A 24,428-nucleotide genomic window follows, 5' to 3' on the forward strand; every position below is an offset into this window, starting at 1 on the left:
ATCGTATTGCAGAATTCTGTTGGTGAAGTAGCTACGGATTATGCACAGTAGATAACCCGGTACTCTTAGTTCTTTGAGAGACATTAAAATATTGCTCCACTTTGAAGAGTTGAACGCGTTTTTGATGTCCAATGTGATGATAGCGCAGTACTTCATATGCAAGTGCCCACCGCTGATTGCTTCGTGCGCAATGTCTGTCACCGTCCTGGTTGCATCTACCGTTGACCTCGCTCTTCGAAAACCATACTGATTGTCCGATAGACCAGATGGGCATTCGAGATAGGCTTGTAGTCGGTCGCATATGATACGTTCGAATACTTTTCCTACCGTATCGAGCATGCACAGCGGTCTGTACGCTGATGGTTCATAAGGTTGCTTTCCTGGTTTGAGGAGCAGCACAAGTCGTTGAATCTTCCATCTATTTGGGAAAGTTCCCTCTCTAAGACAACTTTCGTACAAGCTCGCAAAAAGGTGTGGTTTCGTCTGTACAGCTGTCTTAAAGGCAGCATTAGGTATACCATCTGGTCCTGGGACCTTTCTGTCTTTAATGCGGTTCAGTGTACCTAGCACTTCATCTGTTGTTACTGAAGGTATATTCGGCTCTAACTCGTAGTTGTCCGCTGAGTTATCACTGTCTTTCTGCGGCGGAAAGAGCGTTACAACCACTTGTTGTAATAGCCGTGGGCACGTTGGTTGAGATGATTGCGGTCCCTTCACTTTCCGCATGACAGTTTTATACGCTAAGCCCCATGGATCTACATTTGCCGCGTCTACCATTTCTCTAAAACTTCTGATTTTGCTTTGCTGGATTGCTAACTTCAGATCGCGTTTACGAGCCTTATAGGATGCATAAAGATCTTCATACGATGATCGGCGCCGTGCTCTTTGTGCCTTTCTTCTTGCCATTAGGCATTTCCTCCGGATTGATGCAATTTCATCGGTCCACCAGTAGACTGCTTGTTTGTGCCTACCGACTCCGCACCTGGGCATGGTTGCGTCACAGGAAGCTTCCATTTGAGAGGCAATTTGTTCCGCCAGAATTTCTGCATTAACTCCGTCAATATGAACACTTTCCCAAGCATTTTTAAAAGTTTCAGTGTTGAAAGCTGATTTTTTCCATTTGCGGACACTCGTTTTGTATCTACGTACTATGCTGTACGTTTGTATCATAATAGCCAGATGGTCGCTATGCGAATGGATGGCCTTATCTACCGTCCAGATGGTTGTATTCGCAGTTAGCCGGTCCGCAAAGGCAAGATCAATGATGGAGTTTCCCTTTTTGCAGTCGCACGTATATACGCCAGGAGTGTTCAGAAGAACAAGGTCGAGCGCTGCGACGGTGTTCTCAACCAGCCGACCCCTCTGATTGGTATGTGTACTGCCCCAAGTTCTTGACCAAGCGTTGAAGTCTCCTGCAAGCAGGATCGGCCTCTTTCCCCTTAATTCAAGTTCCAGCTCTAGCATCATTTGCTCGAACTCCTGTATAGACCATCGTGGTGGTGCATAGCAACTGACATAGAACACATCGTCCGTTTTTATCCATGTAAATCCGTTGCGGACTGTCGACATTTTACACTGGGGAGTTTTATTGCCCACCAGCCAAACCGCCGCTCCCATGTTACTATCAGCAAGCCAATTGTGAGTGTCAATGTTTTCAAATGGTTCAGAAAGTAGAACTATGTCAATGCTTTGTTCTGCTACAGTCTGCCATAGCAGGTCCTGAGCTGCTTGGCAATGGTTTGCGTTAAGCTGAAGAACTTTCATGTTTTTCTAAGACGCACCGCCTCTTGGTAGCGCGGGCACTTTGCGCTGCCAGCTGCATGTGCTCCGGTACACAGCGCACATTTTTCATCGTTTTTGCAGCTTGCTGCTTGGTGGCCTTCTTTTCCACATCGTCTGCACAATTTGGTGCGATCGGGTTCTTTACACGCGGTTGCTACGTGATCGTATGCCCAGCATCTGTAGCACCGTCTCGGTGATGTAACTTCTGTTACTCGACATCTTACCCATCCTACTTTGAGATGTCCTAGCTCCAGCACCTTTTTGGCATCATCTGCACGCAACGATAAATACATTGACTGTGTACCTCCTGGAATGGTGCGTGTGCTTCGTATCGCCGACATCTTTAGATTTTTCACCTGCGCCTGCTGAGTAATCGCTTCAAGTAGCTCCTCCTCCGTGTTCAGGTCAGTGATAAGACCTTTACATTGGATTGTGACTGTATGCGTCTTCAGGTTCACCGACGCTACACCGTCCAGCGCTTTTTCAATAGCCATTTGGTAACTACTGGCCTCAACATCCTTGCTCCTTTTAAATTCTATAAGAAGGCCACCTTTTTTTGTAGGTCGCATCGTCTTAACTTTTTCGCTAAGGTCCTTCAGTTCTTCGCTGTGCTTTACTGCTCGCAGCATATCCGCATATGATGTACCGCCCGCCTTTTTCTCGATAATAATGGCGTCCGACATTGGCCTGATGGTGCCTTTTCTGTTTTTCAGCGATTTCTTTTTCTTCTCTACCTTTTTCCACTCTTCCCTCTGCATGGGTTGATTTACAGTTTGTGGCCGGGAAGAATCAGAGTCGCTTTTCCTCTTTTTAGCAACTGGAGACTTTGTTGCAATCTGGGTTGCAGCTCTTGGGCTTTCTTTGGCTCTAGTTCTCTCAGCCGTCTGAGGAGTGTTTTTCCCTGCTGTCGAAACAATTTGCACCTGTTTAGAGGTAGACAATTTTCTTATGCAACGTCCCATTGAATCCGTTTCAATGAGAACGTCTGTGTGAGCTCTTTTGATAATACTGCACACTCTTCTTATGTCACCGTGGACATTACGGCGTGATTCCACGTATTGAATAAGTGCATCAATTTATTTTCCAAGGATGTCGATCAATTCACATTGCCTGCTTTGTTTTGCATCAGTGCTGCAGGAAATAGGGTTTTGCTGCGGCTTGGGAGCGTCAGTGACTTTTTTGATGATATGGGTTGTCGGCGTCCCGGGCGTGCCTTCTCGACCTTTCATCTCCAGTGTTGATACATCTGTCCGCCGCTGGGTAGCCGTTGTTGGCAGGCTGCTCTCCGTTGTGTTGTCTCTTGTTGCTGCTGCTTGTGGAGGGGTCCTTGCAATAACGGAACTCCTCCTGAAAGCCTCCATAGCTTCTCCTGTTGCCATCTTGGCAGTGCTGTTTTCATCGTTGTTTTTGTTTTTATTTATGTTTTTGTTGTCCTTGCTGTATGGGCCCCAACTCACAGCCGCTATCTCAGCGCGTGTACGTAGTTACCGTAAGTCCCATGGTTATCTTTGTAAACAGGGAGGCCATGCGAGGGTTGACACTGGCCCTTATGGGGTCCAGTGTTCAGTGCCAGACTTCAAGCCGGAATTAATGGGGAGTAATCTCAACCCAACCTACGTGGTCATTTAAGACTACGCGCTTTGAGCGCTTTGTGAGACCTGCCAGGTTTTAACGAGGCGGAAGAGGTCATGAACCCTTCTGAAAGCCATTTTTGCAAGATTCCACTCCGCATACTCAGGTAACAGAGGCTCATAGCCCCAGCTATTTCGCATTACGCGATTAGTACAGCCGCTCCTTACATGGAGAACAGACGCTGACCAGGGAGCCGCTCAATCTGAGGCAGACGCTTCTGGGTTTTAGCTTTTGGGTAAGTAGGTTGCTAGCCCTCATACCCTAGCTTGGTGATAGTAGAACTATCCGCACCTCCAAGCCGGTAATTGTCTGTTTTGGTCCGCGAGTGGTATTTTATTTCCCACTTACCCTGCATGATGCCGAGCCTTCCTCGATCCGCCACCTGGGGACGCGTCCGATGGGAGACAGACAGACAACTCCACACGGATGTTGTGTTATGTTATGTTATGTTAAAGTATATTATGTTATGTTAATGTTAACTCATTCTCTATATCCATACAAAATATCTATCAAACAAATAAAATTAAAATTTTCTTTTGAAAAATGCAACCATTCAATCAGTATTTTCTTATGACGTTATCACGTTAAACTATCTCCAGTAAACCGACTTTACAGACAACCTCTTTTTTTTATGTCAAATTTAGTATTTGACATGGAATTTAAAGCATTTGTTAGAGTACATACATTTTCCACATTTTGTACCTACATATATTGGTGGCGGTTTTTGTGCACGCTGCGTACCTGGATCTTTTTCTATTGGGTTGCTTTCTGGCTTATTGATATTTGGTTCTACATCCAAGAGATCGAACCTATTTGATGAAGCTGGATTGCCTAACCAATACTCTTGTAGAGTTGTTTGTGTAGAGCTTTGCATTTTATTCTTTTGTTTTTTGTTATTATTTTCGAGTTCGAGTTTGTTTGGCGATTGCTTATCGCGGTTTCTCTTTAAATGTGATTGCACAAAGTCTTTTTTTTTCGTTTTGTATTTGCATTTTGTATTGTGCGTTACTGGTGATGACGATGCGATCAGTGTAGATGGTGCGCTACATTCAGCACTACGTGTTGCGGTTTGAATGAGAGTTGAAGGTGTATGGATTGGTTCAGGAGAAGTGGATGAAGTTGTTGTTGAACTTAGAGCTGCTGCTGATGTGGTGACAATGGAGTAGTGAGTACCAGTTGCTGTCGTGCATGATGTTACTGCTGTTTCTTGCGGATAGTTGTAGGGCGCCAAAGCAGTCTTTATTGCCGGACTCTCCAATTGATGATGATTAGCTGTTGGTGTTTTGCATTGATCACTCCACGATAGCGGTATTGTTGTATCTCTTATTTTAACCATAGTTTCTCTTGTTTCTACATGTACATTATTATCAGAGTAAGTTGTGCACTGATTTGATTTTGTTGTTTACACGGTAGATAGCGGTATACTCCGTTCACGCGGTGGAGTGCCCTCCACTGGCATTCTAATTTTCTTTATATCGTTGTTTTTTATTTTTATATTGCATACATATTTCGCATGTTTCGTCCATAAAAGCATATTTCTATTTCAAATGCATGATTGCATATTTTTTGACTAATTTTAAGAAATTTAAATCATTCTTCTAACCAAAGCATAAAGAAAAACAATTCGCAGCTAAACTTTCGTTTAAAGAACAGATCTATAACATTTTATGCGTGAATCTGTTTCAAAATTTATTTATTTGCTTTCTCCAATGAGGCGACAAATTTGTTTATAAAAATGAGACTCAAAAATTTTCACGAAATGAGCTTGGCGCAATTATTGGTTACTATGATTTGTGAAGAGAGCACAACGACAAGTGCTATGTGTCACTTGTGTTAGTATGAAATGTATAGTAAACGCAGTAAGTTACATCATATTCTTCTGAGTTATTGCATGTATTTGAAGTAATCGGTTGATTGAAAATTGGGTTAAGATGCCAAAAGATAGAAAAGAAACGCCTGGTGAATTTATTGTGCATATGAAAAAACCAATTTTCCAATGTTTTTCAGTCGGACAAATCAGTCTTATTTTGTTCACATTGCAATTGTTTGGTTTCTGCAAAAAAAAAAATTCCAGCAAACAGCACATTGATTCAGTCAAACACAAGGATGTTCAAGGAAGAAAAAAACAAAATTCTGAAGGGGAAATGAGCCAATTGTTAATATCAAATTACACTGTGCTACAAAAAAAAAACGAAATACACCTGACAAATTACACACTGTAGGTTGTTTATATGGTCGAATAATGCATAAAAATATTTTTGTTATATTTTTTGTACCCTCCAATTTTTATTTATTTATAAAAAAAACCGTTTTTTCAGACTTTGCGCGGTAATCTACGGATATCTCAGTCATTTTTTCACAGATTTTCAATATTTTATTTGATTAAACCTGGAGAAAGTGCTTTTTTTTATCATTTTTTTAATTTTAACAATTTTTTATTGCATAATTTTACAACAAAATTAAAGATGTTTGTTAATATTCTTTGAGTGCATTTATTAACGAAGAAATTAATGTATTACTTTCAATAATCGGATTTGCGTAAACTACGCTAGTTTTTCGTTAATAGAAAATATGGGCCATCATGTGTATTGCAGTGTGTACAATGTATTGGTCGTACATTTTTTGTCAACTTTGAAAATTGGGATGAAGTTGTTCTGACTTGGAGTAAAAAGAACAATCATACTGTTTTTTATATAAATTTTTTTGTTGATTTTACATACCTAAATTTTTCTAAAAATGTTTACCCGACCTTCGAAGAATCGCTCGTCTCGCGTTTGAGCTACCAACAGTAATCCGCCAACATATGTATTTTGTTTTTTTCGAGGAAACGTTTTTCAATTGACGCAATTTCTTGATGAAACCTTTCCCCTTGTTCATCGCTGAATTTTCCAAGGTTCTCCGGAAAGAAGTCTAAATGTGAATGCAAAAAGTGAATTTTGATGGACATTCTACATCCCATGTCTCCGTAGGCCCGTAAAAATTCATCCACGACTGCAACGTAGTTGTCACTTCTTTTTTTTTCCAAAAAGTTTTCACAAAGAGAAATGAAACTCATCCATGCTCTTCTTTCCACCGGATTCAGTTTCTCAGTGAAATTTCCATCCTTCATGATTTTGCGAATTTGCGGTCCAACGAATATCCCTGCACAATAACGGAAAATTTTTTATATTGTACAATAATACAATAGGTTATATTTCCATGGAATATGCACATCAATTTTCTAATAATTAAAAAATTGTTTTTATTTCAGACGATTACTTGCTACTTTCATTTTATTTGAAATGTAATATCTTCTTTAATTTTGGCATCACTCAGCTTAGGGAAAGTCGTTTTTAAGTGTGAAAAAGCTTCACTGTCTTTATCTAGACGTTTCACAAACTGCTTCATGTAGCCGAGTTTCAAGTGCAATGGCGGTAATATGATTTTATCAGCTTTTACTAATTGAATGTTAACAACATTGTTTTTTCCGATTTTGAAAAACTTTCGCAATGGCCACTCTTTTCGATCATAGTGATTGCTTGCACGACTATCCCATTCACAAAAATAACAGGGATATTTGGTGTAACCTCCTTGCATTCCGAAAAGAAGAGAATAAGGATCTTTGCCAAAGTTTCGTATGTCTCTTTCATATCAGTAGCATATGCCAAAGGCACGGATGGCAACTCGTTGTCGTTGTGTAATAACACAGCTTTTAAACCTGACAAAAAGCATACATCAAATTCAGGACTTATGTTTACAGAGAAATCTTTCTTTTTTAAAGCGTAAAATCGATGAAATACTCACTTTTGCACGATCCATCGATGAATAATCGCCAATTTTTCGATTGATCTTCCGTGTTAAAGCATTGAAACAATTTTTCAACATCTTTTCAATAAGCAAGGTTTTGGTATTCGCCATCAATTTCAAAATTGTTATTGAAAATAGTCTGCTCAGAGTTTTTCCTTGTTAATGTTATTTTGAAATCATTTTCTACAAGATTCCATTGTTTTAATCGTGATGCCAAAACCTCAGCATGTCTGTATGAGAGTTCTAGATCACGTACTAAATCGTTCATATCTGAATTCGAAACAAAATGCCCCTCTTTTGATTCTAACGCAGCTGTGATAAAAGGTTCATCATTATGTGAACTATTAGATGAACTGTTATCACCGCTTCTTGAATCAGCAATTTTTTTTACTTCAGTTAGCTTGTTTTCATTTTCTCTTAAAGATGGTTTCGTAGCAGTTAGCACTTCGGGATACTTTATACTGTTACGTGTTTTGAAGCGCTGACCTTGGAGGTTGGTTTGGCAAAAGTAGCAGGCTTCCCTGTCTGTGAATGACTTGATGATGCCAAACCATTGGGCTCGAAAATGGCAAACGATCTTGAAAACACTGACTAGATTTCCACTTTTTTAGTGATATGGAGCACGTGGAACATATATATTCTGGTTCATACCAGCGACTTTCACTATAATTGCGCTCAAAGTGAAGATTGTATGCTTCAACCACGATAGTATTTGTTTGAAAAATATGAAATAAGAAAAATAAAAAAATAAATTGCTGAATTGCACTTTAGCTCTTAAGTTTCATTATTGTAAAATTAATTAATAAGATCAGTTCCAATAAAATGTTCAAATGAAGAACAACACCTTCGGACTGAAGATATTTTATTTTTTTAAATAAAAATTAATCATTGGAATTAACTTGCATAAGAAACGCCTGGTATAAGGGTTTGATTTGTATTTGTGCCAAGGTTTTTCTGTTGATGATCATTATTGCTTTGTTCTTGTGCAGCGTGAATTTCTTTTTTGCGTAGTGTCGGATATCTTTGTATTTGGAGTTTTTTGTAGATTTCACAGCCTCTATAATTAGCTGTATGGTTTTTGCCACAATGAGCACATTTAATTTGGTATGTTTCCACTTTGTTCTTAATTTTACACATATTTGTCTTGTGTTTGCCAGCACATTTTACGCGGACTGGATCTACCATACAGTAATTTTTTGTATGTCCGTATCTCTGACAGTTTGCACATTGAGGAATTGTTCTTTTTTGACGCGGTGGCTCAAAACTAATTTTACAGTGGAGTAGATGAGTTCTACTGTATATGTCTTTATTGTTTTCGATTAATTTTAGTTCAGTTGAAAATAGTGACAGAGGTTGTTTTATTCCTGAAGCGTTTTTAATTTGTATGTTGTGAATATTTGTTGTTTCATGACCTAGATCAAAAAGTTCATTTTTTATGTCTTCGATAGGAGTCGAGTGATGCATCTGTCGTAAAAATACTCTAAACCCTTGTTGCTCTTTTGGCCTAAATGTATAACATTTTTTTTGTTTTTTGTTTTAGTAGGTCTATTATTTTTGTATAATGTGTTGTTTCTTTCGGTTGTATCGTGATAACGTCTTATAATTCGATTTAACAGGCTCCACGCACGAAAAAATGTGTCGTTACCTTGCTCATTAGTGTTACCTTGCTCATATGTAGTTACCTTGCTCATTAGTGTTACCTTGCTCTTTAGTGTTACCTTGCTCTTTAGTGTTACCTTGCTCTTTAGTGTTACCTTGCTCTTTAGTGTTACCTTGCTCATATGTAGTTACCTTGCTCATTGCCGTTACCTTGCTCATTGCCGTTACCTTGCTCATTTGTCGTTACCTTGCTCATTGCATTGAATAAACTGCAAGCGAAAGCACGGAACGAACGACAAAGCAAGCAAAGCAAACGAACGGCAACGTTCGACATCTTGCTCTCTCCTACTTAAGTGAGCGTATATATGTATGTTGTATATATGTTGAAGCTGTTGGTGAATGCTTTAGTACAGAGTATTTTTCATGCCGCTCCGTGACTGGGGTCTCGAGATATAGGTCAAAACGCGGACCCGGGTAACCTTTGGTTGTGTATGTACAATATGGGTATCAAATGAAAGCTGTTGATAAGTGCTTTAATACGGGGTAAGTTGTTATGTTATGTTATGTTATGTTATGTTATGTTATGTTATGTAATGTTATGTTATGTTATGTTATGTTATGTTATGTTATGTTATGTTATGTTATGTTATGTTATGTTATGTTATGTTATGTTATGTTATGTTATGTTATGTTATGTTATGTTATGTTATGTTATGTTATGTTATGTTATGTTATGTTATGTTATGTTATGTTATGTTATGTTATGTTATGTTATGTTATGTTATGTTATGTTATGTTATGTTATGTTATGTTATGTTATGTTATGTTATGTTATGTTATGTTATGTTATGTTATGTTATGTTATGTTATGTTATGTTATGTTATGTTATGTTATGTTATGTTATGTTATGTTATGTTATGTTATGTTATGTTATGTTATGTTATGTTATGTTATGTTATGTTATGTTATGTTATGTTATGTTATGTTATGTTATGTTATGTTATGTTATGTTATGTTATGTTATGTTATGTTATGTTATGTTATGTTATGTTATGTTATGTTATGTTATGTTATGTTATGTTATGTTATGTTATGTTATGTTATGTTATGTTATGTTATGTTATGTTATGTTATGTTATGTTATGTTATGTTATGTTATGTTATGTTATGTTATGTTATGTTATGTTATGTTATGTTATGTTATGTTATGTTATGTTATGTTATGTTATGTTATGTTATGTTATGTTATGTTATGTTATGTTATGTTATGTTATGTTATGTTATGTTATGTTATGTTATGTTATGTTATGTTATGTTATGTTGTGTTATGTTTTTTTTTTTTTGTTTTTTTTTTTTTTTAGGGAGGTTAAAATCAAAATGTCAGAAACATCATCACAGGTGCCGTCGCACCAGTGGTATGTGGGGCATGCTCCCACTAACACTATAACAACCCTCCTTATCGGCTGAGTTCCACCCGGATACGGTGGTAACATTACGTCAAGGTGGAGCCGCGTGTATGTCTATTGACACAACAGGTACCTGCGTCCAGGTTCCTCTTTCATGGGCGTATGGAGGTTATACGCTATCGATAATATCCATTGCTTTCACATCACAAGTGGTGCTGCAGCAAATGGAACATCGGAAAAGGTGTCGTAAGTATTACCGACATGTCGTAGTCTGATACCGTCTTGAGCACTAAGCTCAGGCGTCTGTGATTTGTCGTCAGTTCGTAGGCAGTCTACCTCCGGTCAAAAGCTGCTGGTGAATTCTTCGCTGCATGTTGCGTTGCCACTCTGCGCGTTGAAGATATAGCCCTATCATTGTTGCAAAATTTGTCACTGCATTCCACCAAGCATTTGATGCGAGCATCTTGGTGATCAGATTTTCCGGGCACAGCTGTCCACCCAGAAATGCTTCAAGCGTTAGGCGCTCCTCTCTGAAACGATCGCAGTAGAAGAATACGTGTTCCGCATTTTCTATCGCGTTGTTGCAGTTTGGGCAGAATGGGGTGTCCTCCAGATTAAACCGATGGAGGTACTCCAAAAAACAACCGTGACCACTCAGTGTTTGAGTGAGATAATAGTCAACGTCTCCGTGTTTCCTGGTCACCCATTGGCTAATATTTAAGATAAGCCTATGAGTCCAACGTCCGTTAGTTGACGAATCCCATCTGATTTGCCATTCTTCTATCGAATGAAGTCTCTCTTCAGCTTTTTCTTCTAATGACAGCTTAGCCCGTCGCCTGCCATAGAGACGGCTCAATTCCTTTGCCTGAATGTCAGCTGGTAGTTTGCTCGCGATTACGCCTATCGCGTCTCTCGAGACCGTTCTGTAGCCACAAGCTACCCTTATTGCACTTCGGCGAAGTACCTGTGCTGCATAATGTATGCTGGACGATTTAGCTCCTGCCCATATCGGGGCAGCGTAAAAGAGTACGGAGTCTACCACTGTCGATAAGACACGCCTTCTGCTGCCTTGCGGGCCACCAATATTAGGCAACATTCGTGTTAGCGCTCCATTGATGGCATCAGCTCTTGCGCTTACTGCAGATAGGTGCTGCTTGTAGCTAAGTCGCCTGTCTATTATCACGCCAAGATACTTTATCGACGCCTTAGAGGATATTTCATGGGTGCCGATACGTACTTTTATTTCCTCCTTTTTTCTCCGCCCACTGATGAGTACCGCCTCGGTTTTTTGGGCTGCCAATTCCAATCCGGATTTTGCCAACCATAGCCTTACCCTTGCTGCTGCGTCATTGCTTTTTGCTTCCAGGTGGTCTATATTTCTATCCGTAACTACAAGCGCAATATCATCTGCATAGCCTACGATAGTAGCACCGTCTGGTAGTTTTAGTTTGAGGACCCCGTCGTACATGACATTCCATAGTGTTGGACCAAGGACAGATCCTTGGGGGACCCCGCCAGTGATTTGATATGTTTTTTGGCCACCGTCTGTATCGTATTGCAGAATTCTGTTGGTGAAGTAGCTACGGATTATGCACAGTAGATAACCCGGTACTCTTAGTTCTTTGAGAGACATTAAAATATTGCTCCACTTTGCAGAGTTGAACGCGTTTTTGATGTCCAATGTGATGATAGCGCAGTACTTCATATGCAAGTGCCCACCGCTGATTGCTTCGTGCGCAATGTCTGTCACCGTCCTGGTTGCATCTACCGTTGACCTCGCTCTTCGAAAACCATACTGATTGTCCGATAGACCAGATGGGCATTCGAGATAGGCTTGTAGTCGGTCGCATATGATACGTTCGAATACTTTTCCTACCGTATCGAGCATGCACAGCGGTCTGTACGCTGATGGTTCATCAGGTTGCTTTCCTGGTTTGAGGAGCAGCACAAGTCGTTGAATCTTCCATCTATTTGGGAAAGTTCCCTCTCTAAGACAACTTTCGTACAAGCTCGCAAAAAGGTGTGGTTTCGTCTGTACAGCTGTCTTAAAGGCAGCATTAGGTATACCATCTGGTCCTGGGACCTTTCTGTCTTTAATGCGGTTCAGTGTACCTAGCACTTCATCTGTTGTTACTGAAGGTATATTCGGCTCTAACTCGTAGTTGTCCGCTGAGTTATCACTGTCTTTCTGCGGCGGAAAGAGCGTTACAACCACTTGTTGTAATAGCCGTGGGCACGTTGGTTGAGATGATTGCGGTCCCTTCACTTTCCGCATGACAGTTTTATACGCTAAGCCCCATGGATCTACATTTGCCGCGTCTACCATTTCTCTAAAACTTCTGATTTTGCTTTGCTGGATTGCTAACTTCAGATCGCGTTTACGAGCCTTATAGGATGCATAAAGATCTTCATACGATGATCGGCGCCGTGCTCTTTGTGCCTTTCTTCTTGCCATTAGGCATTTCCTCCGGATTGATGCAATTTCATCGGTCCACCAGTAGACTGCTTGTTTGTGCCTACCGACTCCGCACCTGGGCATGGTTGCGTCACAGGAAGCTTCCATTTGAGAGGCAATTTGTTCCGCCAGAATTTCTGCATTAACTCCGTCAATATGAACACTTTCCCAAGCATTTTTAAAAGTTTCAGTGTTGAAAGCTGATTTTTTCCATTTGCGGACACTCGTTTTGTATCTACGTACTATGCTGTACGTTTGTATCATAATAGCCAGATGGTCGCTATGCGAATGGATGGCCTTATCTACCGTCCAGATGGTTGTATTCGCAGTTAGCCGGTCCGCAAAGGCAAGATCAATGATGGAGTTTCCCTTTTTGCAGTCGCACGTATATACGCCAGGAGTGTTCAGAAGAACAAGGTCGAGCGCTGCGACGGTGTTCTCAACCAGCCGACCCCTCTGATTGGTATGTGTACTGCCCCAAGTTCTTGACCAAGCGTTGAAGTCTCCTGCAAGCAGGATCGGCCTCTTTCCCCTTAATTCAAGTTCCAGCTCTAGCATCATTTGCTCGAACTCCTGTATAGACCATCGTGGTGGTGCATAGCAACTGACATAGAACACATCGTCCGTTTTTATCCATGTAAATCCGTTGCGGACTGTCGACATTTTACACTGGGGAGTTTTATTGCCCACCAGCCAAACCGCCGCTCCCATGTTACTATCAGCAAGCCAATTGTGAGTGTCAATGTTTTCAAATGGTTCAGAAAGTAGAACTATGTCAATGCTTTGTTCTGCTACAGTCTGCCATAGCAGGTCCTGAGCTGCTTGGCAATGGTTTGCGTTAAGCTGAAGAACTTTCATGTTTTTCTAAGACGCACCGCCTCTTGGTAGCGCGGGCACTTTGCGCTGCCAGCTGCATGTGCTCCGGTACACAGCGCACATTTTTCATCGTTTTTGCAGCTTGCTGCTTGGTGGCCTTCTTTTCCACATCGTCTGCACAATTTGGTGCGATCGGGTTCTTTACACGCGGTTGCTACGTGATCGTATGCCCAGCATCTGTAGCACCGTCTCGGTGATGTAACTTCTGTTACTCGACATCTTACCCATCCTACTTTGAGATGTCCTAGCTCCAGCACCTTTTTGGCATCATCTGCACGCAACGATAAATACATTGACTGTGTACCTCCTGGAATGGTGCGTGTTCTTCGTATCGCCGACATCTTTAGATTTTTCACCTGCGCCTGCTGAGTAATCGCTTCAAGTAGCTCCTCCTCCGTGTTCAGGTCAGTGATAAGACCTTTACATTGGATTGTGACTGTATGCGTCTTCAGGTTCACCGACGCTACACCGTCCAGCGCTTTTTCAATAGCCATTTGGTAACTACTGGCCTCAACATCCTTGCTCCTTTTAAATTCTATAAGAAGGCCACCTTTTTTTGTAGGTCGCATCGTCTTAACTTTTTCGCTAAGGTCCTTCAGTTCTTCGCTGTGCTTTACTGCTCGCAGCATATCCGCATATGATGTACCGCCCGCCTTTTTCTCGATAATAATGGCGTCCGACATTGGCCTGATGGTGCCTTTTCTGTTTTTCAGCGATTTCTTTTTCTTCTCTACCTTTTTCCACTCTTCCCTCTGCATGGGTTGATTTACAGTTTGTGGCCGGGAAGAATCAGAGTCGCTTTTCCTCTTTTTAGCAACTGGAGACTTTGTTGCAATCTGGGTTGCAGCTCTTGGGCTTTCTTTGGCTCTAGTTCTCTCAGCCGTCTGAGGAGTGTTTTTCCCTGCTGTCGAAACAATTTGCACCTGTTTAGAGGTAGACAATTTTCTTATGCAACGTCCCATTGAATCCGTTTCAATGAGAACGTCTGTGTGAGCTCTTTTGATAATACTGCACACTCTTCTTATGTCACCGTGGACATTACGGCGTGATTCCACGTATTGAATAAGTGCATCAATTTCTTTTCCAAGGATGTCGATCAATTCACATTGCCTGCTTTGTTTTGCATCAGTGCTGCAGGAAGTAGGGTTTTGCTGCGGCTTGGGAGCGTCAGTGACTTTTTTGATGATATGGGTTGTCGGCGTCCCGGGCGTGCCTTCTCGACCTTTCATCTCCAGTGTTGATACATCTGTCCGCCGCTGGGTAGCCGTTGTTGGCAGGCTGCTCTCCGTTGTGTTGTCTCTTGTTGCTGCTGCTTGTGGAGGGGTCCTTGCAATAACGGAACTCCTCCTGAAAGCCTCCATAGCTTCTCCTGTTGCCATCTTGGCAGTGCTGTTTTCATCGTTGTTTTTGTTTTTATTTATGTTTTTGTTGTCCTTGCTGTATGGGCCCCAACTCACAGCCGCTATCTCAGCGCGTGTACGTAGTTACCGTAAGTCCCATGGTTATCTTTGTAAACAGGGAGGCCATGCGAGGGTTGACACTGGCCCTTATGGGGTCCAGTGTTCAGTGCCAGACTTCAAGCCGGAATTAATGGGGAGTAATCTCAACCCAACCTACGTGGTCATTTAAGACTACGCGCTTTGAGCGCTTTGTGAGACCTGCCAGGTTTTAACGAGGCGGAAGAGGTCATGAACCCTTCTGAAAGCCATTTTTGCAAGATTCCACTCCGCATACTCAGGTAACAGAGGCTCATAGCCCCAGCTATTTCGCATTACGCGATTAGTACAGCCGCTCCTTACATGGAGAACAGACGCTGACCAGGGAGCCGCTCAATCTGAGGCAGACGCTTCTGGGTTTTAGCTTTTGGGTAAGTAGGTTGCTAGCCCTCATACCCTAGCTTGGTGATAGTAGAACTATCCGCACCTCCAAGCCGGTAATTGTCTGTTTTGGTCCGCGAGTGGTATTTTATTTCCCACTTACCCTGCATGATGCCGAGCCTTCCTCGATCCGCCACCTGGGGACGCGTCCGATGGGAGACAGACAGACAACTCCACACGGATGTTGTGTTATGTTATGTTATGTTATGTTAAAGTATATTATGTTATGTTAATGTTAACTCATTCTCTATATCCATACAAAATATCTATCAAACAAATAAAATTAAAATTTTCTTTTGAAAAATGCAACCATTCAATCAGTATTTTCTTATGACGTTATCACGTTAAACTATCGTCAGTAAACCGACTTTACAGACAACCTCTTTTTTTTATGTCAAATTTAGTATTTGACATGGAATTTAAAGCATTTGTTAGAGTCCATACATTTTCCACATTTTGTACCTACATATATTGGTGGCGGTTTTTGTGCACGCTGCGTACCTGGATCTTTTTCTATTGGGTTGCTTTCTGGCTTATTGATATTTGGTTCTACATCCAAGAGATCGAACCTATTTGATGAAGCTGGATTGCCTAACCAATACTCTTGTAGAGTTGTTTGTGTAGAGCTTTGCATTTTATTCTTTTGTTTTTTGTTATTATTTTCGAGTTCGAGTTTGTTTGGCGATTGCTTATCGCGGTTTCTCTTTAAATGTGATTGCACAAAGTCTTTTTTTTTCGTTTTGTATTTGCATTTTGTATTGTGCGTTACTGGTGATGACGATGCGATCAGTGTAGACGGTGCGCTACATTCAGCACTACGTGTTGAGGTTTGAATGAGAGTTGAAGGTGTATGGATTGGTTCAGGAGAAGTGGATGAAGTTGTTGTTGAACTTAGAGCTGCTGCTGATGTGGCGACAATGGAGTAGTGAGTACCAGTTGCTGTCGTGCAAGATGTTACTGCTGTTTCTTGCGGATAGTTGTAGGGCGCCAAAGCAGTTTTTATTGCCGGACTCTCCAATTGATGATGATTAGCTGTTGGTGTTTTGCATTGATCACTCCACGATAGCGGTATTGTTGTATCTCTTATTTTAACCATAGTTTCTCTTGTTTCTACATGTACATTATTATCAGAGTAAGTTGTGCACTGATTTGATTTTGTTGTTTACACGGTAGATAGCGGTATACTCCGTTCACGCGGTGGAGTGCCCTCCACTGGCATTCTAATTTTCTTTATATCGTTGTTTTTTATTTTTATATTGCATGCATATTTCGCATGTTTCGTCCATAAAAGCATATTTCTATTTCAAATGCATGATTGCATATTTTTTGACTAATTTTAAGAAATTTAAATCATTCTTCTAACCAAAGCATAAAGAAAAACAATTCGCAGCTAAACTTTCGTTTAAAGAACAGATCTATAAAATTTTATGCGTGAATCTGTTTCAAAATTTATTTATTTGCTTTCTCCAATGAGGCGACAAATTTGTTTATAAAAATGAGACTCAAAAATTTTCACGAAATGAGCTTGGCGCAATTATTGGTTACTATGATTTGTGAAGAGAGCACAACGACAAGTGCTATGTGTCACTTGTGTTAGTATGAAATGTATAGTAAACGCAGTAAGTTACATCATATTCTTCTGAGTTATTGCATGTATTTGAAGTAATCGGTTGATTGAAAATTGGGTTAAGATGCCAAAAGATAGAAAAGAAACGCCTGGTGAATTTATTGTGCATATGAAAAAACCAATTTTCCAATGTTTTTCAGTCGGACAAATCAGTCTTATTTTGTTCACATTGCAATTGTTTGGTTTCTGCAAAAAAAAAAATTCAAGCAAACAGCACATTGATTCAGTCAAACACAAGGATGTTCAAGGAAGAAAAAAACCAAATTCTGAACGGGAAATGAGCCAATTGTTAATATCAAATTACACTGTGCTACAAAAAAAAACGAAATACACCTGACAAATTACACACTGTATGTTGTTTATATGGTCGAATAATGCATAAAAATATTTTTGTTATATTTTTTGTACCCTCCAATTTTTATTTATTTATAAAAAAACCGTTTTTTCAGACTTTGCGCGGTAATCTACGGATATCTCAGTCATTTTTTCACAGATTTTCAATATTTTATTTGATTAAACCTGGAGAAAGTGCTTTTTTATCATTTTTTTAATTTTAACAATTTTTTATTGCATAATTTTACAACAAAATTAAAGATGTTTGTTAATATTCTTTGAGTGCATTTATTAACGAAGAAATTAATGTATTACTTTCAATAATCGGATTTGCGTAAACTACGCTAGTTTTTCGTTAATAGAAAATATGGGCCATCATGTGTATTGCAGTGTGTACAATGTATTGGTCGTACATTTTTTGTCAACTTTGAAAATTGGGATGAAGTTGTTCTGACTTGGAGTAAAAAGAACAATCATACTGTTTTTTATATACATTTTTTTGTTGATTTTACATACCTAAATTTTTCTAAAAATGTTTACCCGACCTTCGAAGAATCGCTCGTCTCGCGTTTGAGCTACCAACAGTAATCCGCCAACATATGTATTTTGTTTTTTTCGAGGAAACGTTTTTCAATTGACGCAATTTCTTGATGAAACCTTTCCCCTTGTTCATCGCTGAATTTTCCAAGGTTCTCCGGAAAGAAGTCTAAATGTGAATGCAAAAAGTGAATTTTGATGGACATTCTACATCCCATGTCTCCGTAGGCCCGTAAAAATTCATCCACGACTGCAACGTAGTTGTCACTTCTTTTTTTTCCCAAAAAGTTTTCACAAAGAGAAATGAAACTAATCCATGCTCTTCTTTCCACCGGATTCAGTTTCTCAGTGAAATTTCCATCCTTCATGATTTTGCGAATTTGCGGTCCAACGAATATCCCTGCACAATAACGGAAAATTTTGTATATTGTACAATAATACAATAGGTTATATTTCCATGGAATATGCACATCAATTTTCTAATAATTAAAAAATTGTTTTTATTTCAGACGATTACTTGCTACTTTCATTTTATTTGAAATGTAATATCTTCTTTAATTTTGGCATCACTCAGCTTAGGGAAAGTCGTTTTTAAGTGTGAAAAAGCTTCACTGTCTTTATCTAGACGTTTCACAAACTGCTTCATGTAGCCGAGTTTCAAGTGCAATGGCGGTAATATGATTTTATCAGCTTTTACTAATTGAATGTTAACAACATTGTTTTTTCCGATTTTGAAAAACTTTCGCAATGGCCACTCTTTTCGATCATAGTGATTGCTTGCACGACTATCCCATTCACAAAAATAACAGGGATATTTGGTGTAACCTCCTTGCATTCCGAAAAGAAGAGAATAAGGATCTTTGCCAAAGTTTCGTATGTCTCTTTCATATCAGTAGCATATGCCAAAGGCACGGATGGCAATTCGTTGTCGTTGTGTAATAACACAGCTTTTAAACCTGACAAAAACCATACCTCAAATTCAGGACTTATGTTTACAGAGAAATCTTTCTTTTTTAAAGCGTAAAATCGATGAAATACTCACTTCTGCACGATCCATCGATGAATAATCGCCAATTTTTCGATTGATGTTCCGTGTTAAAGCATTGAAACAATTTTTCAACATCTTTACAATAAGCAAGGTTTTGGTATTCGCCATCAATTTCAAAATTGTTATTGAAAATAGTCCGCTCAGAGTTTTTCCTTGTTAATGTTATTTTGAAATCATTTTCTACAAGATTCCATTGTTTTAATCGTGATGCCAAAACCTCAGCATGTCTGTATGAGAGTTCTAGATCACGTACTAAATCGTTCATATCTGAATTCGAAACAAAATGCCCCTCTTTTGATTCTAGAGCAGCTGTGATAAAAGGTTCATCATTATGTGAACTATTAGATGAACTGTTATCACCGCTTCTTGAATCAGCTATTTTTTTTACTTCAGTTAGCTTGTTTTCATTTTCTCTTAAAGATGGTTTCGTAGCAGTTAGCACTTCGGGATACTTTATACTGTTACGTGTTTTGAAGCGCTGACCTTGGAGGTTGGTTTGGCAAAAGTAGCAGGCTTCCCTGTCTGTGAATGACTTGATGATGCCAAACCATTGGGCTCGAAAATGGCAAACGATCTTGAAAACACTGACTAGATTTCCACTTTTTTAGTGATATGGAGCACGTGGAACATATATATTCTGGTTCATACCAGCGACTTTCACTATAATTGCGCTCAAAGTGAAGATTGTATGCTTCAACCACGATAGTATTTGTTTGAAAAATATGAAATAAGAAAAATAAAAAAATAAATTGCTGAATTGCACTTTAGCTCTTAAGTTTCATTATTGTAAAATTAATTAATAAGATCAGTTCCAATAAAATGTTCAAATGAAGAACAACATCTTCGGACTGAAGATATTTTATTTTTTTAAATAAAAATTAATCATTGGAATTAACTTGCATAAGAAACGCCTGGTATAAGGGTTTGATTTGTATTTGTGCCAAGGTTTTTCTGTTGATGATCATTATTGCTTTGTTCTTGTGCAGCGTGAATTTCTTTTTTGCGTAGTGTCGGATATCTTTGTATTTGGAGTTTTTTGTAGATTTCACAGCCTCTATAATTAGCTGTATGGTTTTTGCCACAATGAGCACATTTAATTTGGTATGTTTCCACTTTGTTCTTAATTTTACACATATTTGTCTTGTGTTTGCCAGCACATTTTACGCGGACTGGATCTACCATACAGTAATTTTTTGTATGTCCGTATCTCTGACAGTTTGCACATTGAGGAATTGTTCTTTTTTGACGCGGTGGCTCAAAACTAATTTTACAGTGGAGTAGATGAGTTCTACTGTATATGTCTTTATTGTTTTCGTTTAATTTTAGTTCAGTTGAAAATAGTGACAGAGGTTGTTTTATTCCTGAAGCGTTTTTAATTTGTATGTTGTGAATATTTGTTGTTTCATGACCTAGATCAAAAAGTTCATTTTTTATGTCTTCGATAGGAGTCGAGTGATGCATCTGTCGTAAAAATACTCTAAACCCTTGTTGCTCTTTTGGTCTAAATGTATAAAATTTTTTTTTTTTTTTGTTTTAGTAGGTCTATTATTTTTGTATAATGTGTTGTTTCTTTCGGTTGTATTTTAATTACGTTTCGGCTAAGAACTTTTATGTCAAATTTAGTATTTGACATGGAATTTAAAGCATTTGTTAGAGTACATACATTTTCCACATTTTGTACCTACATATATTGGTGGCGGTTTTTGTGCACGCTGCGTACCTGGATCTTTTTCTATTGGGTTGCTTTCTGGCTTATTGATATTTGGTTCTACATCCAAGAGATCGAACCTATTTGATGAAGCTGGATTGTCTAACCAATACTCTTGTAGAGTTCTTTGTGTAGAGCTTTGCATTTTATTCTTTTGTTTTTTGTTATTATTTTCGAGTTCGAGTTTGTTTGGCGATTGCTTATCGCGGTTTCTCTTTAAATGTGATTGCACAAAGTCTTTTTTTTCGTTTTGTATTTGCATTTTGTATTGTGCGTTACTGGTGATGACGATGCGATCAGTGTAGATGGTGCGCTACATTCAGCACTACGTGTTGCGGTTTGAATGAGAGTTGAAGGTGAATGGATTGGTTCAGGAGAAGTGGATGAAGTTGTTGTTGAACTTAGAGCTGCTGCTGATGTGGTGACAATGGAGTATGGTTTTTGCCACAATGAGCACATTTAATTTGGTATGTTTCCACTTTGTTCTTAATTTTACACATATTTGTCTTGTGTTTGCCAGCACATTTTACGCGGACTGGATCTACCATACAGTAATTTTTTGTATGTCCGTATCTCTGACAGTTTGCACATTGAGGAATTGTTCTTTTTTGACGCGGTGGCTCAAAACTAATTTTACAGTGGAGTAGATGAGTTCTACTGTATATGTCTTTAGTGTTTTCGTTTAATTTTAGTTCAGTTGAAAATAGTGACAGAGGTTGTTTTATTCCTGAAGCGTTTTTAATTTGTATGTTGTGAATATTTGTTGTTTCATGACCTAGATCAAAAAGTTCATTTTTTATGTCTTCGATAGGAGTCGAGTGATGCATCTGTCGTAAAAATACTCTAAACCCTTGTTGCTCTTTTGGTCTAAATGTATAAAATTTTTTTTTTTTTTGTTTTAGTAGGTCTATTATTTTTGTATAATGTGTTGTTTCTTTCGGTTGTATTTTAATTACGTTTCGGCTAAGAACTTTTATGTCAAATTTAGTATTTGACATGGAATTTAAAGCATTTGTTAGAGTACATACATTTTCCACATTTTGTACCTACATATATTGGTGGCGGTTTTTGTGCACGCTGCGTACCTGGATCTTTTTCTATTGGGTTGCTTTCTGGCTTATTGATATTTGGTTCTACATCCAAGAGATCGAACCTATTTGATGAAGCTGGATTGCCTAACCAATACTCTTGTAGAGTTGTTTGTGTAGAGCTTTGCATTTTATTCTTTTGTTTTTTGTTATTATTTTCGAGTTCGAGTTTGTTTGGCGATTGCTTATCGCGGTTTCTCTTTAAATGTGATTGCACAAAGTCTTTTTTTTTCGTTTTGTATTTGCATTTTGTATTGTGCGTTACTGGTGATGACGATGCGATCAGTGTAGATGGTGCGCTACATTCAGCACTACGTGTTGCGGTTTGAATGAGAGTTGAAGGTGTATGGATTGGTTCAGGAGAAGTGGATGAAGTTGTTGTTGAACTTAGAGCTGCTGCTGATGTGGTGACAATGGAGTAGTGAGTACCAGTTGCTGTCGTGCATGATGTTACTGCTGTTTCTTGCGGATAGTTGTAGGGCGCCAAAGCAGTCTTTATTGCCGGACTCTCCAATTGATGATGATTAGCTGTTGGTGTTTTGCATTGATCACTCCACGATAGCGGTATTGTTGTATCTCTTATTTTAACCATAGTTTCTCTTGTTTCTACATGTACATTATTATCAGAGTAAGTTGAGCACTGATTTGATTTTGTTGTTTACACGGTAGATAGCGGTATACTCCGTTCACGCGGTGGAGTGCGCTCCACTGGCATTCTAATTTTCTTTATATCGTTGTTTTTTTATCTTTATATTGCATGCATATTTCGCATGTTTCGTCCATAAAAGCATATTTCTATTTTAAATGCATGATTGCATATTTTTTGACTAATTTTAAGAAATTTAAATCATTCTTCTAACCAAAGCATAAAGAAAAACAATTCGCAGCTAAACTTTCGTTTAAAGAACAGATCTATAACATTTTATGCGTGAATCTGTTTCAAAATTTATTTATTTGCTTTCTCCAATGAGGCGACAAATTTGTTTATAAAAATGAGACTCAAAAATTTTCACGAAATGAGCTTGGCGCAATTATTGGTTACTATGATTTGTGAAGAGAGCACAACGACAAGTGCTATGTGTCACTTGTGTTAGTATGAAATGTATAGTAAACGCAGTAAGTTACATCATATTCTTCTGAGTTATTGCATGTATTTGAAGTAATCGGTTGATTGAAAATTGGGTTAAGATGCCAAAAGATAGAAAAGAAACGCCGGGTGAATTTATTGTGCATATGAAAAAACCAATTTTCCAATGTTTTTCAGTCGGACAAATCAGTCTTATTTTGTTCACATTGCAATTGTTTGGTTTCTGCAAAAAAAAAAAATTCAAGCAAACAGCACATTGATTCAGTGAAACACAAGGATGTTCAAGGAAGAAAAAAACAAAATTCTGAAGGGGAAATGAGCCAATTGTTAATATCAAATTACACTGTGCTACAAAAAAAAAACGAAATACACCTGACAAATTACACACTGTAGGTTGTTTATATGGTCGAATAATGCATAAAAATATTTTTGTTATATTTTTTGTACCCTCCAATTTTTATTTATTTATAAAAAAACCGTTTTTTCAGACTTTGCGCGGTAATCTACGGATATCTCAGTCATTTTTTCACAGATTTTCAATATTTTATTTGATTAAACCTGGAGAAAGTGCTTTTTTTATCATTTAATTTTAACAATTTTTTATTGCATAATTTTACAACAAAATTAAAGATGTTTGTTAATATTCTTTGAGTGCATTTATTAACGAAGAAATTAATGTATTACTTTCAATAATCGGATTTGCGTAAACTACGCTAGTTTTTCGTTAATAGAAAATATGGGCCATCATGTGTATTGCAGTGTGTACAATGTATTGGTCGTACATTTTTTGTCAACTTTGAAAATTGGGATGAAGTTGTTCTGACTTGGAGTAAAAAGAACAATCATACTGTTTTTTATATACATTTTTTTGTTGATTTTACATACCTAAATTTTTCTAAAAATGTTTACCCGACCTTCGAAGAATCGCTCGTCTCGCGTTTGAGCTACCAACAGTAATCCGCCAACATATGTATTTTGTTTTTTTCGAGGAAACGTTTTTCAATTGACGCAATTTCTTGATGAAACCTTTCCCCTTGTTCATCGCTGAATTTTCCAAGGTTCTCCGGAAAGAAGTCTAAATGTGAATGCAAAAAGTGAATTTTGATGGACATTCTACATCCCATGTCTCCGTAGGCCCGTAAAAATTCATCCACGACTGCAACGTAGTTGTCACTTCTTTTTTTTTCCAAAAAGTTTTCACAAAGAGAAATGAAACTCATCCATGCTCTTCTTTCCACCGGATTCAGTTTCTCAGTGAAATTTCCATCCTTCATGATTTTGCGAATTTGCGGTCCAACGAATATCCCTGCACAATAACGGAAAATTTTTTATATTGTACAATAATACAATAGGTTATATTTAAATGGAATATGCACATCAATTTTCTAATAATTAAAAAATTGTTTTTATTTCAGACGATTACTTGCTACTTTCATTTTATTTGAAATGTAATATCTTCTTTAATTTTGGCATCACTCAGCTTAGGGAAAGTCGTTTTTAAGTGTGAAAAAGCTTCACTGTCTTTATCTAGACGTTTCACAAACTGCTTCATGAAGCCGAGTTTCAAGTGCAATGGCGGTAATATG

The 24,428-nt window shown here is 38.5% G+C and overlaps 2 protein-coding genes across 2 annotated transcripts in view; both read right to left on the minus strand.

Annotated features, from left to right (window-relative positions):
• Positions 1-13,515: 13,515 nt before the first annotated feature.
• LOC128870114 (uncharacterized) lies at positions 13,516-14,916 on the minus strand. The gene has a single exon (XM_054112719.1). It carries the CDS (start codon positions 14,914-14,916, stop codon positions 13,516-13,518), a length of 1,401 nt encoding a protein of 466 aa, XP_053968694.1.
• An 898-nt stretch (positions 14,917-15,814) lies between these two features.
• LOC128870115 (mucin-2-like) overlaps positions 15,815-24,428 on the minus strand; it is a 30,941-nt gene continuing 22,327 nt past the window's right edge. Inside the window, exons 11-15 of the mRNA XM_054112720.1 lie at positions 22,021-22,395; positions 21,718-21,954; positions 20,645-20,881; positions 16,184-16,558; positions 15,815-16,117 (exon numbers count right to left, since the gene is read on the minus strand). Of these exons, the coding sequence (XP_053968695.1) occupies positions 15,815-16,117; positions 16,184-16,558; positions 20,645-20,881; positions 21,718-21,954; positions 22,021-22,395 (1,527 nt within the window). The remainder of the gene's footprint in view (positions 16,118-16,183; positions 16,559-20,644; positions 20,882-21,717; positions 21,955-22,020; positions 22,396-24,428) is intronic.

The sequence above is a fragment of the Anastrepha ludens genome, chromosome X (genome assembly GCF_028408465.1).
Source record: "Anastrepha ludens isolate Willacy chromosome X, idAnaLude1.1, whole genome shotgun sequence".
NCBI classification, from domain to species: Eukaryota; Metazoa; Arthropoda; class Insecta; order Diptera; family Tephritidae; genus Anastrepha; species Anastrepha ludens.